The sequence below is a fragment of the Lissotriton vulgaris genome, chromosome 5 (assembly GCF_964263255.1).
Source record: "Lissotriton vulgaris chromosome 5, aLisVul1.2, whole genome shotgun sequence".
Taxonomy (NCBI): Eukaryota; Metazoa; Chordata; class Amphibia; order Caudata; family Salamandridae; genus Lissotriton; species Lissotriton vulgaris.
The window spans coordinates 1,032,748,454-1,032,762,305 of NC_141693.1; the positions used below are offsets into that span (position 1 = coordinate 1,032,748,454).

At 46.9% G+C, this 13,852-nt stretch overlaps 1 protein-coding gene across 1 annotated transcript in view; it reads left to right on the forward strand.

Annotated features, from left to right (window-relative positions):
- The window catches only part of FBXW4 (F-box and WD repeat domain containing 4), an 880,740-nt gene that overhangs the window by 864,722 nt on the left and 2,166 nt on the right, over positions 1 to 13,852 (forward strand). The window contains exon 8 of the mRNA XM_086922659.1: positions 10,549 to 10,690. Within this exon, the coding sequence (XP_086778785.1) occupies positions 10,549 to 10,690 (142 nt within the window). The remainder of the gene's footprint in view (positions 1 to 10,548; positions 10,691 to 13,852) is intronic.

Sequence of the window (13,852 nt, forward strand, 5' to 3'; positions counted from 1 at the left end):
GGTCAAACTCAGAACCTTTTTTCCGGATCCTAAAACTCCAGCGGAGAAAGTCTTACATTCTTTGGATGTGAAACGGTGCCTGAAGTTTTATCTTCAAAACACAAAGGACATCCGCAAATCTAATCAACTTTTTGTTGCTTATGGCAAAGCCACCTTGGGTCAAGCTGTCACGAAAACAACTATAGCTAGGTGGTTGTCTTCTACAATTACTTTCTGTCATGACAAGACCAACAAACCTTTATCAAGAAAGGTCAAGGTGCATTCCACAAGAACAATGTCAGCGTCTACGGCCCTTTTCGCTGGAGTGACGCTGGAGAACATTTGCCGGGCTGCTACTTGGAAAAGTGTACACACTTTCACCAAACATTACTGTCTGCAGTCGGCGGTTCATGATGATACAGCAGTTGGTGATGCAGTACTGCAGCATCTTCTTCACTAAGGTTAGATAACTTATGGTCTTTTATTCTTCTTTGAATGTTTCAGTATTTATAATGCTGTCCTTCAATGATGTTTGTTATGAAGGTTTTGATGCATATGTTATGTTAACAAGTTTGTGCTCTATTACCTTCCTGGTTGTGTGGGGATATACATGATTTATTTGTCTCCCACCTTCCTCTAACGACAGACATGATGTTACTGCTTGCTACTCTGATTCAGGCATGTGAATCTATGAAAGATACCCTAATACTGGATAAGAAAATGAGTTACTTACCTGTAACTACGGTTATCCAGTATTGGTATCTTTCATAGATTCACATGCACCCACCCTCCTCCCCGGCAGGGCAGTTCTGGTCTATGGATACTCATTCTCACTTGTGCTGGGAAAATCTGAGGAGAACTGCCTGAGCTGGGAAGGTTCTAGAGGGTGAGGACAGCTGATTGCCTGAGGCTACTATTTCAGGTCTTTTTACATAATGATGTAGATAGGCTGCTAAGTTTTGAGGCCTAGTTAGGCCTTTGGGCTTTTCCAGCCTACTACAAGAAATTTTCTAGGCACTGCTTTTATATATATTTATACCGTGGGACTCCCACCTCGACGACCGGGAATGATTCAGGCATGTGAATCTATGAAAGATACCAATACTGGATAACCGTAGTTACAGGTAAGTAACTCGTTTTCTTCTCGAGTTGGTAGCAGTCGCGCTTGGAGGCTCTGAGCTCTGGGGAGTACTACCTGGCTTGTTTTGAGGTTTAGTTTGATTTTTCTGGGTTTTTTCAGGGCAACTGTCAGCTGCATCAATATTTATTATGCTTGTAATTTTATCTTCCTTAATCCATTTTTGGCTCTCCAGTCGTGTCTCTCTTGGAATATTGATAGGAGTTGCAATGCATCCCATATTTGAACTCCATATGTGACCTCTTCTGCTCCCTAATGCCCACCATATGATGTAAAGTTGAGATAAGATTTGACTAAACAAAGGAATAATGGTTTCATATACATGACTCCAGCATAAGTAAAAGTTGTTGTCCCTTGTAGTTTAATCAGATGGTGGTATTGGCATTGACTAGAAGACTTCAGAGTTCTGAGTGCGGTATAGTTGTGATTTTTTCCCATAATATGTTGGGGGTAGCTTGAGGAAGATACACCATACACACAGTTGTGAATGAAATTGCATGTTATCCGCTGCCAATTTATTGCTACATCTGCTGTGTATGTGGATCCTAATGAGATGAACTGCTGTAATGCCGGTCAACTGAATTTAGTGAATGTCTAATAAAACAGTAGGCCTTACAATACAAGGCATTCTACTAGATTCTGGTATCCACCATCATTGCTAGCACGCTCATAAACTGAAAAAAGAAGGGACTATGGTTTTTAGAAGAAATATCTGAAAAGAGAAACTTTCAATGGTTCTAATTTGTAGAGGAGTTGTTCTGTAGACATACATTGACCAGATCGCAAAGATTCTGAACTGGTGATTTCGGGTTCATTGTTTTACCGCAAACAGTTCAGATAACGGGGAGCTATTTTGGGGGGGTCGGCCTAAGAATAGCCGCAGTCTTAGTGGCTTTTGATCTGAAGCAAGCTTTTAGGCATTATAACGAAATTGCTGTCAGTCCATGAATTAAAGGTCCGGCAGTTCTCACTCCATTTCTTCCAGTAGCACATTTGAATAATTCTGGTGTTAGCAAATACTTTTTGATTTTACTAAAACTTTATGCTTAAAATACTTACCTTTAGAGGCTTTGAGACAGCCCTCTTTGCCCATTGGTCTGTTATTGTCCTTCACATTTACTTCCATCCTCTAAAGCATACAGCGTGGGGCAGTGTCAGCCCACTTAAGCGAGTGATTAATTTCACTGTAACAGCATTCTGCCTTTTCACAAGGAGCATATCACTTAATTTCACGAGCTATTCTCGAAGCCAGTGCTTTTTGAGACCAAAATAACAATCTTTTTGTATTTAGGCAATATATATATATATATATTCTTCAATCGAGGGCCCGGAAGCTTCCCAAACAAAGTTTTGAAAAGCTAATTAAGTAAACGAGCACAGACAATTTAAAAGGCTGCCAGCCAGCACAAGGCCTCCAGCACAAGGCCTATTAACTTTGCAAGTGCTTGTTTTTCTATTGCATTGACTCACATTCACAGCAGTCTAAATGTCCTATGTTTGCCCAGCAATTACATAACCTTACACTTGTAAAACAACATTTTAATGTAATGTGGTACTCTATACATGCATATGACAGTGTTGACATGCAATTCTTTAGAATTTTTCTCCAAAGAATTGTATCAGCTTTCCCACGATACTCATCACATGGCAGCTAAACCGCATGTCGAGTGTGGTCTTGCATAGTTTCCATTTTAGGGTGCTTCTCTTTCAAGAATGCCCAGTATGTGGAACAGAAGTTCCATCACATCTAGCAATGTATCTCAGAAGTTTTTGACTGTTGTGTCAGGGACTTCACAAAAGATTGTGGAATCAAGCACGATAACTAGTAATTCCTTAGGCCAAAGAGTCTGGGCATGGTCTGGCAGGTTGGACTGATTGCTTCTATCGGAGTATGACCAGGACTGACTTGAATATGGGGAGTTCCCGTCTGAGGTGGCATGATGGACAACTAATGATGCCCTAGAATGTGGCTACTAAATATTACCATAGAGATTACATCAAATATGCCATCCTTCAATTTTCTTTCACAGGTTTTTCTCCTAGCCACGTTTAAAGCTCTCAAACTACAAGGCACAGCTTCTAAGATACCAGGCAAAGGCAGTACAGGGCGGGCTCAACCATTCTCTTATGCCAGGGCCCAAATGAATCCAGGCCCACTGTCGGATTACTCCTTTGTCCCTCTTCTATTTTGAGCCTGGAACCACAAAGAGTGGCTGGTCGGAAGGATAAGAAACACTTAAAACTTTTGGTTTTAGGTGAAAACAGGTCAGACCACAGTCGTCTCCCCAGGTAAACAGAGACATCAGGTTCCTCCTCTTCTGTTCTTTTTTTACTCTAATTGTGTTTTGAGGTGGTGGAAGCCCCAAGATATAGCAGTACCTCAGTAGTGGTTGCTTGAGGGCACTCAACTGATATCTGATTGGTTGCCACACCAGACTGTAGTCTACTTTTGAAAAAGAAACAATTGATGGATGGAATGCTGAACAATGCAAAGATTAACCCCTAATCACAAGGATCTGGGTTTAATCCATCATTCTTATGCTCACCACACCACCCCAGTTAGGACCCAGCCATATGCAAATCAGTCTTGAAAGTGTTCCTTGTGGGAACAGTCCAGCCCGATCTGCCGAGCCAGGTCCTTCTTGGACCAGAAAACAAGCATCCCGGGACTGGTTTCAGGGCATCACCCTTCATCAGCCAGGCTAGCTTGAATCTAGTGGTGTAGTGTAGTTATCATGGTCTGCGGGCGTCATGCAGTTTTCTTGTGTTTGACCCTGTCATAGCGCATGAAACAAGTACATGTCTCCTTATACTGCTCCTGGTTCCCAGAGTTATTTTTAGGTCTCGCCTACGTAGCGCGTAAGCACTGCTTTGGAGTGACCTCTTGGAATCGCTCCAGGCTTTTGTTGAAATAAGGATTGAAATCAAAGGCAATCAACCAGTGCCTATAAAGAGAGACTTATATTTGTCTTGATAAAGATGGGATATGAATAGGACCATCGAAACGCGTCGACGCTTCACGCAACACAATCGGTGGAAATAGCTTACCCTGTAGATAAGAACAATAGATTGTATCCAGGACTAGCTATTGTATTTTTCAGACAGAATGTTTTTTAGATGACAAAAATGTACTGTCTGTTTATGTCTCTCTGTTGATTGTTTGTGGGTACACTTAAATAGAAATATATGATTTTTTAGGCTTTTTTTGACAAGATACAGAATCTCAACTGTATATGAATTATGTATTAATGTTTCTGCCATCATTCGGTTCTCTGTGTATAAAATTTATGATTTTAGTGATATATGAATTTTGACTTTGTGAGTGCAATCATTTTTACAGTGTTTTTTATCATTGCAATATCTGTTTGTTTTAAATAAAAAATATATTTCAGTGTATAATTTACGTTTGTTATAGTTGTATGTATAACCTTCTATGATCTAACATATGGGCCAATAGTATTTTTTTGCTGGGTACCTTGAGATCCAGCATCGTATTTAGCTTTTGTATAAATCTTCCACCAAAGGGACATTTATTTCTACTTGTCAGTAGCACCCTATTCCCCTGGTCTGGTAAAAGGGATCCCTCTCTTTTTCTCTATATTTTTGTTGAAACTTGTGCATGTTTTGCCCTGTTTCCTATTGGTACTTGTGCATGTATGGTGTTTGCATTGCAGGAGTGAGAGTGGCGCCATCTGTTAGCAAATATTGCACCTACCGCTGCTCACTCCCATAAGGTAAACGCTGTAAATGCACAACTTTAACTTTCACGGCCTCGGGCCACTCTTGTCTTTTAGCTCTTGTCTGTTTTTGTGACACCGGACGCTGCGCACAGACCTACCAGGATGCTGTGCACAAATCACACTTTGGTACTGCAGACAGGTCACACCGGACCCTGTACACAGACGACGATCGAACACTGCACACACCCTACCGGACACTGACAGCCCAGCCATAAGTCTGCCAACCATAAACCTACTTCTGGTTGCACGTGCCCTCATCTGTGTGCCAGGAACTCAGACCAGCTCGATCCATGCTGTATTCACTCAGGTGGCTGTGCTCCCAGTCCGGCCCCACTGCAGCTCACTGTCTCCTCACAGAACTTTAGCTCTGCTCCAAATATACCCCCAGCCAACAAAATTAGGGTTGATATTAAAACAAACAGAATGTCTAAAGGGACATGTGTGCGTGCAACCCTAGATTGGAAGGTTACCCCGCCCTTGGATTTTAGAATATTGCTGTAGAGAAGCGTAGAACAGACCCAGGCCAAGAATAATGCAGGACTGTGGGCGTTCTTTACTCACCCCACGTGCAGGTACAGGGCAGGCAGCCAGCGGTATGGGGCCCTTCGGCGCTGGGATCCTCCGAAGACACGCGGCGAGGGTCATCCCCCTGCTCTTTGCTGTTTTATCCGGGATGGGGCCAATGGAGGAGCACAACACAGAACCGGACCCCCCCACCCTCTCCTGTCCCAATATGCCCACGTCGCTCATCTGTGGCACACGCACACAGACACTCACAGCCAGATTCATCATTGTCCCGTTTTGCGAGTCCTTAATAGCGATTATTAAGGAATCGCTATTAAGACTTGCAAAACGGGATTCATGTAGGAATCGCAAAATAAATTGCGATTCCTACAGCTTCCTTAATTGCGATTAGCAAATTGCTAATCGCAAATAAGGAATAACTACCCATTCATTCCTATGAATGGGGAGTTATTCCTTATTTGCGATTAGCAATTTGCTAATCGCAAATAAGGAAGCGATTTCAAGGGTGCCAGGGGTGTCCAAAGGACACCCTGTAGCACCCTTGAAATGAAAATGTAGACTGATGTTGCGCACACACATGTCCAAAGGACATGTGTGTGTGTAACATACAACTTAGAAAAATGCACTAAAGTGCATTTTTCTAAGTTTTCGCTATTTACCACGAAGTCAGACTTCGCGGTAAATAGCGGCTAAAAATTGCGAATTCGCAATTAAAAAATGGTTAATGAATAACATTTAAGGAATCTCAAATAGAGATTCCTTAAATGCAATTCCTCGCAATTTAGCGATTTTGCTATTAGCGATTATTGCATTTGGGATAATGAATCCCAAATGCAAAAATTGCGCTCGCAAAGGGCCAGATTCTCAGAATCTGGCCCTTTGCGAGCACAATTTTCAATGATGAATCTGGCTGTCAGTGTTCCCATTGCCAGGGTGGCTGGCATGGGGAACCAGCCCCTCCCTTCTTCACGCGGAGGGATGTTCTACAGGTGACACTGTACAACGGCTTGTTTAATCAAATTGCTGCACTAATCAGTTTCGTGATCACAAGTGCTCAATCCGTCTTCATTTTGGGAGAGTTTTATTCACCCCTAGGAGAAAGCGGTCTCGCACCCGTTAACTCGTAGGCAATACCCGAACTTAGCCCAAGAGCATTAAATCGCTTTACATCTGCTTCGGAGGATTTACACTTCAGGGCATGTTTTTCTGTTTTTGTGGCGCTGGAGTTTAAGTGATTTGGCCAGAATCACAGGAAGTTGACCCCATGCAAGGATTGACCTCCCCCATGCCCCGAAGGCAAAAAGGTAGACTTTGGTGTAGAAGTTGTGCTTGTGCTTCTCATGTACAACGGTTTAATGCTTGGTTTGTAGTTTTGTTCCATGGGTGCTCAAACGTAGCCTGCTCTTGAACGATTGCTCTAAATATACGACAGAGCAATGCCGTACACTGTGCCATCTGACGTTTGTTATGACTCTGGCATCACTAGAACCCAGTGTAGCATCTTGTAGTGCCCTGTTTTGAATGATTTCTTTAGACACACCAATTGGCCGGCCCTCGTATTGTTCCACGTAATAAATACCTGAAACGCGCTCTCGCTCATTTCAATTGAGCAAATTGTCTGGCGTTTGCGCAGGTTTTGTGACAGACGGCTCTTAGAGGTGATACTTAGAGAGGCCAAGAATAGAATGGTCATGAAGTACGAGTCTGCCACTCATACCTAGAAATGATCCCCAGAGAGGCCAGTTAGTTACATAGTTCAAGGGTTCAAATCGTCCTTAAGACGGAGGCACCACCGCAGAGACGCCAATGCTTGATTTTTCGTGGAGGCTTAGCTAAACCCCCTGAAGTCCCCAACAGCATATGCTTGGGGTGAGGTCTCTTATCTTGGTATTCTGGAGGTTGACTACTGGCGCTGGTGTCATAAATGTTTTTTTTTTTTTTACTTTCAGACCTGCTGCAATTCAACTTGGCTCCCAAAAAAATTTAACAAGCATTGGCATGGCCAATAGGTCTCGCCTTTGGTACCTTTTGTGTTTAGTTATCGAGCACAATACCCTTGGTGCAACAACATTAACTGTTGGATGGCTAAACACTTATTAGTTTCCAAAGGCGAGACCTATTGGCTATGCCAATGCTTGTTGTCTTTGTTTTGAAGCACTCCATAGGAGTACTTGTGTTTTCAGGCCGTCTACCTTGTGCACATACACTCATATCAATAAAATGCAATTGTGTGAACATAAACAAATGCATTTCTTACAAAGGTGGTAAAACACGAACAGCACTTTATTTTTTTTGCACGATCTGATGGCATTGGAGCGCTTGCTCCATCGTCCGTCTTGTCATATCGTGAACACATGCCAATTGTATTGGAGCAATTTCTAAGTGCTCACAAGTTACATTACACAATGACACATTTTCTTTTGTCGCTGATCCTGCTTCAATTAAGGTTTTTTTTCCTGTTGTTGCTTGCCCATCTCCCCATCCTCTCCTGCTTCCTTGCTTGTCCTTTTTTTTTTACGGTCCGGTGTTACTGGCGTGCTTGTTCCTTCCTCCATCTTGCCATAGTGCTAACATCAGGCAATAGTATTGGAGCACTTTCAGTGCTCACCCGTTACGTTACATGATGACACATTCATTGCTGTAGGCAGGGAAAAGCGTGATTTGCACAGAAGCACAAATTGTTCAGCCGACCCGAAATTCAAACCTAGTTCTCCTGTCGGAAGCTCCGGCCATTACACAACTTTTCACTACACTTCAGAGCTCCTCAACTGTTTCTCACTAGCACTTCCAAATCTGTCAACACCGAACAAACATTAACAAGGTATGTTTTTAAGTCACTGTGCTATGATACGGCCAGAGTAGGCCACCGCCACTTCATTGCACTGTTTTTGTGCTAGGAGGGGCAGGACAATAAACTCAATATGGCGGGGGGAGTGGCGAAGAAACTCGGCTTTGGCTCAACATCCTGTGATTCTGGGGTTTCAGTAACTTTCAACAAAAGATGTGCTGTTAGACAACATGGCTAATAGGCATTCACATTGACATGGCCAATAGCTCGGGCATTGCTGAGACCTATTAGCTTTGCCAGTGCTTATTTCATGTTAGTTTGATTGGCAAAACGGCTTCCTTTATGCATGCTCGCCTAACCCCATTCAAAGCAAAGATATGGGCTTTCTAGCGCACCAGGCATTTAAAATCCTCGAAAACGTCATTCCTATGTTGCCCATAGATTAAGGATGTTTGTACATTATTTGTGTTTACAAAACCGCCTCAATGCGTTGTAGTACTGCCTGCTGAGGTGCATAGCAGTTTACAGAGCACAAAGTATGCACTCAAGAAAACGGACAGTAAGAGAGACGCGAAAATGGACTGTAACCCGTCACGGTCCGACTTCTTATCCCTGGTGCCTTCAGAAGCGTTCTCCCACCCCTTGGTTTGTAGCTTGCATTCCTGTGCATGCTGAGACTTTTAGGCCCCTGTTTAGAATGGGAAAATGAAATCTACAAACTCCAGAGTTCTAAGAGCCATTGTCGAAGACGTCAGGATTAGACTTTGATGTTTTAAGAGCCTTGGCACCCTTGCGAGCTCTAAGACCATACAATGATGTTTAGTTGTGTATCGTGAGGTACCGAGAGCTTCCATGTTCACCCCGTAGTGGAAGGGTCATCCTGACCATAGAGGCCTGCTGAAAGGAAGGTCAGTGGAAAACACATACAATGCACAATATTGGCTTGAATTTTCTCAATGAAAAGCAATGATGATAATAATACCAGGCATTCTATTAATAATACCTGCAACACCCCATACTGCTGTGTGACTCGGACCACGCAGTAAAGTATTGCTGGTCTTTCAGACACCTGAACATACTGCAACACTTCTCCAAAGATGTTTCATTATATCCATACTGATGTTTAGCAGAAGATGTGCTTGATGCTTACTGATCCATGCCCCATCATCATTTGACAAGTCTGCTCCTGTGGTGTGCATATGCATTGCGACTGCACAGACAGTGGGATGCAGCAGAAACCTCGTGCAGGAATTTGAGGCAAACGGGCCCTGAAGCAGAAAAACATGCTCTCCATCCTCACAAAGTGTTAATAAATGCAAAAATACCAAATGATGCACGGCTGTGTGCTGACACGTTGCAGCTGCGTATTATGTGGCAGCTTAGTACCGTAGAGCCGTGGATACAGGAAAGATGAAGATTCGGACACCACACAAACAATGGCACTTCTGCCCACAATAAACTATGCCCGTGAGTTCTGCTATTACATCTTCTTTTCACTCACTTGGATTGGGGGCGGATGGGAGGTTCTTTGTGGTGAAAGGCTTCCCTGGTGCAAACACAATTTTATTTCCATTTTAGAAAAGTCTAAGTAATACTTTGCCTACATTTAAATACTCCATATTCAATCGAATGGTAAAATTCATATGCATTTTCTCCATAAATGTCCATTTCCAATAGATTCGGAGCTCAGTGATGAAGCCACAATCGTCACTGATAGTAAACACTGAATACATGTATATTCGTATTTATAGGATTCTGATTTCTATGCCTTTAAAAATGTATTTTCTATTGTAAATACCCTGTCTTTAGTTGAGCGGCGGCCATAGTCGTTGACGCTGCTATCTGCGAACAGGACGCTGTTGTGATATTATATTTATAAATCACATGTCCAGTTTTTATTCGTAGAGTGTAATTAGTAGCTGTACACCTGACATCATTTGAAACTCGATTAACCCCACCTGAAAGGTACCGAACCGCTGTGAATCACGCGTGTGGGTCACGGGACGCCTGAATCGAAGGAAACAAGTTGCTGAAAGTAAATTGCTGCGCCCTTTGAAGCCGGCTCGCGTTACCTGGGCCCTCCGAGCGGAAGGCCGCCAGCGTCTCAGGTTCACCTGACTTTGGCGCTGAAGCTCGGAAGAGAAAGGCCGGCGAGCAGCGCCGTGAATAAGGGATCTCTGTTTTTTCGAGAATGCTTGTGTTTGGTTTAAAAAGTGGCTGTTCCACAGCGAGGCAGGTATTTGCCCATTTTTCGCGTTCAATAGGCTGCTGTCAGTTTAATTCCATTGGCTTTGTGGGGTTAACATTGGCTGAACGAGCAATGCGTTTGAAGTCAACCTGTGGATTAAAGCGAAATCCTGTGTACTTTGTTCCAACAGGAAATGTGTCATTGAGTGGGAGGAGCTGCATGACAGTGCCCTGTACTGTTTACAGAGTGATGGAAACCAAATGATGGCAAGCGGGTCTTCCTACTATGGAGTGGTGCGGCTCTGGGACAAGCGAACAACACGATGTTTACAGGTGACCAAAAACTTTATGAAATTTTAAATGTGTGCAGATCAACATGTTCATAAGGGCACACGTCTTAATAAATCAGTGGGGTGTTAATTACCATATGTAATTAATGGCTGAAAGGGACACTGTTTTTCACAGGGATGTCGATTTGGTATACCATTTTAAACTGTGTTTAGAGAGTAAAGAAAATGTGCTCGGCATATTTTTTTTGTAGTAAAATCATATTTGAACTGTTTCTACATAATCATTATTGTGCAATGGGGGAACTTAGTGCCATTAGGCCTGTACATGTAGCTGTTTCTGTGGCATTGGCTTTTATTGACCAGATGTGGGCAGAACAGTTCTGAGCAGGATTTGCTCACGGTTGATGCCACCAGGCTAAAGTGACACTTTCTGCCTCTCCCTCTTGGGAGACAGGTTTTTAGGTCGAGACCCCCAGACAGCGTAAGCTGTTTGGTTGCAAAAGATCTGTTGTGAGCTTGCAGTTAGCTTAGAACCTACTCTTTGCTTACCATTGGTTGGCTTTATTGTCACTCATTTGCTTGCTTGCTTTTTATTAATTGTCTTTTGTGGGTTTGCCTTCCTTTTCGGTGTCCATCTTTTCCCTGGAGAATAGCCATTTACTTGTGTCCTTCCACCGTTTACTTTTCAGGAACTGCATTTTTCTTTTTCGGTAAAAGACTCCCATGATAATTCATGTGTTTCCATAGATCTCCCTCTTATGCTTCTTTCCCACACCCTCCATGTTCCTGAGCTTCCGCTGCATTGCTTTCTAGCTTGTGTACTTTTCCTTTGAATGCTGTTTGTTCCCCTCCCCTTGCTGACCCTTCCACACTCTTCCCTGTTGCTGCCACTCTGTCCTCCTGCTCTCTGTTGCTTCCCCTCACGCTCCCTATTGCTGGCGCTCATGTTCCCTGTCGGTGCCCCTCATTCTCTCAGTTGATGCCCCTCATTCTCCCAGTTGCTGCCCCTCATTCTCCCAGTTGCTGCCCCTCATTCTCCCAGTTGCTGCCCCTCATTCTCCCAGTTGCTGTCCCTCCCGCTCTCAGTTGATGCCTCTCCCACCATCCCCTCCCCATTGTTGATCTCCCTATTGTTTTCCTCCCACCCTCCCTCTCCCCGTTGTTGCCCTCCCTCTCTCCATTGTTGCCCTCCCTCTCTCCATTGTTGCCCCTCTCACCTTCCCTTTCCCCATTTTTGCCCCTCCTGCTCCCTATTGTCCTGCTCTCTGTTGCTGGCCCATCAGCCCTCCTGCTCCCTGTTGCCGCCCCTCTCGCCCTCCCCGTTGCTGCCCTTCCCGCTCCTGGTTGCTGCGCCCTCCTGCTCACCGTTGCTGGCCCTCCAGCTCCCTATTGGTGACCCTCTTGTCCTCTCGCTCCCCGTTGCTGCCCTTCCCGCTCCTGGTTGCTGCGCCCTCCTGCTCACCGTTGCTGGCCCTCCAGCTCCCTATTGGTGACCCTCTTGTCCTCCCGCTCCCCGTTGCTGGCCCTCTGCTCCCTGTTGCTGACCCTCCGATCCCCGTTGCTGCCCCTTTCACTCCCGGTTCCTGGCCCTCCCACTTCTCATTGCTGTCCTTCCTTTCCACCCACTCCCAGTTGCCTCTCGCGCTCCCGGTTGCTGACCCTCCACTTCTCGATGCTATCCTTCCCGACCACCCACTCCCTGTTGCTGCCTCTCCTGCCTGCTCCCTGTTGCTCCCCCTCCTGCCCGCCCCCCGCTCCCTGTTGCTCCCCCTCCTACCCACCCGCTCCCTGTTGCTCCCCTCCCACCCACCCGCTCCCTGTTGCTACCCTCCCACCCACCCGCTCCCTGTTGCTACCCCTCCCACCCACCCGCTCCCTGTTGCTACCCCTCCCACCCACCCGCTCCCTGTTGCTACCCCTCCCACCCACCCGCTCCCTGTTGCTACCCCTCCTGTCCGTTCACCCGCTCTCTGTTGCTACCCTTCCTGACCACCCAACCACTCCCTGTTGCTACTCCAGCTCCCCGTTGCTACCCATCCCCTCCCGCCTGCTCCCCGTTGCTACCCCTCCTGCCCACCCACCCGCTCCCCATTGCTACCCCTCCCGTCCACCCACCCGCTCCCTGTTGCAACCCCTCCCACCCACCCGCTCCCTGTTGCTACCCCTCCCACCCACCTGCTCCCTGTTGCTACCCCTCCCACCCACCCACCCACTCCCTGTTGCTACCCCTCCCACCCACCCACCCACTCCCTGTTGCTACCCCTCCCACCCACCCACCCGCTCCCTGTTGCTACCCCTCCCACCCACCCACCCGCTCCCTGTTGCTACCCCTCCCACCCACCCACCCGCTCCCTGTTGCTACTCCTCCCACCCACCCACCCGCTCCCTGTTGCTACTCCTCCCTCCCACCCACCCGCTCCCTGTTGCTACTCCTCCCTCCCACCCACCCGCTCCCTGTTGCTACTCCTCCCTCCCACCCACCCGCTCCCTGTTGCTACTCCTCCCACCCACCCGCTCCCCGTTGCTACCCCTTCCACCTACCCGCTCCCCCTCCCTCCACCCACACCCCATTGCTACCCCTCCCGCCCACCCGCTCCCCATTGCTACCCCTCCCACCCACCTGCTCCCCGTTGCTACCCCTCCCACCCACCACTCCCCGTTGCTACCCCTCCCGCCCACCCACCACTCCCCGTTGCTACCCCTCCCGCCCACCCACCACTCCCCGTTGCTACCCCTCCTGCCCACCCACCGCTCCCTGTTGATTCCCCTCCCGCCCACCCACCCGCTCCCCGTGGCTACCCCTCCCGCCCACCCACCCGCTCCCCGTGGATACCCCTGTCGCCCGCCCTCCCGCTCCCTGTTGTTACCCCTCCCGCCCACTCGCTCCATGTTGCTACCCCTCCCGCCCAAACCCTTGATTATTCCTAACACCCACCCAGCCGCTCCGCATTGCTACCCCTCATGCCCACCCACCTGCTCCCTGTTGCTACCCCCCGTTGCTACCCCTTCCGCCCATCTACTCCCTATTCCTACCCCTCTTGCCCACCCGCTCCACCTTCTTACCTCACACACTCCTCAATCCTACCCCTCCCATCCACTCTCCGTTGCTACCCCTCCCACCTGCTCTCCATTGCTAACCCTCCTGCTCCCCATTGCTACCCCTCCCATCCACCCACTCCCCATTGCTAACCCTCCTGCCCACCCG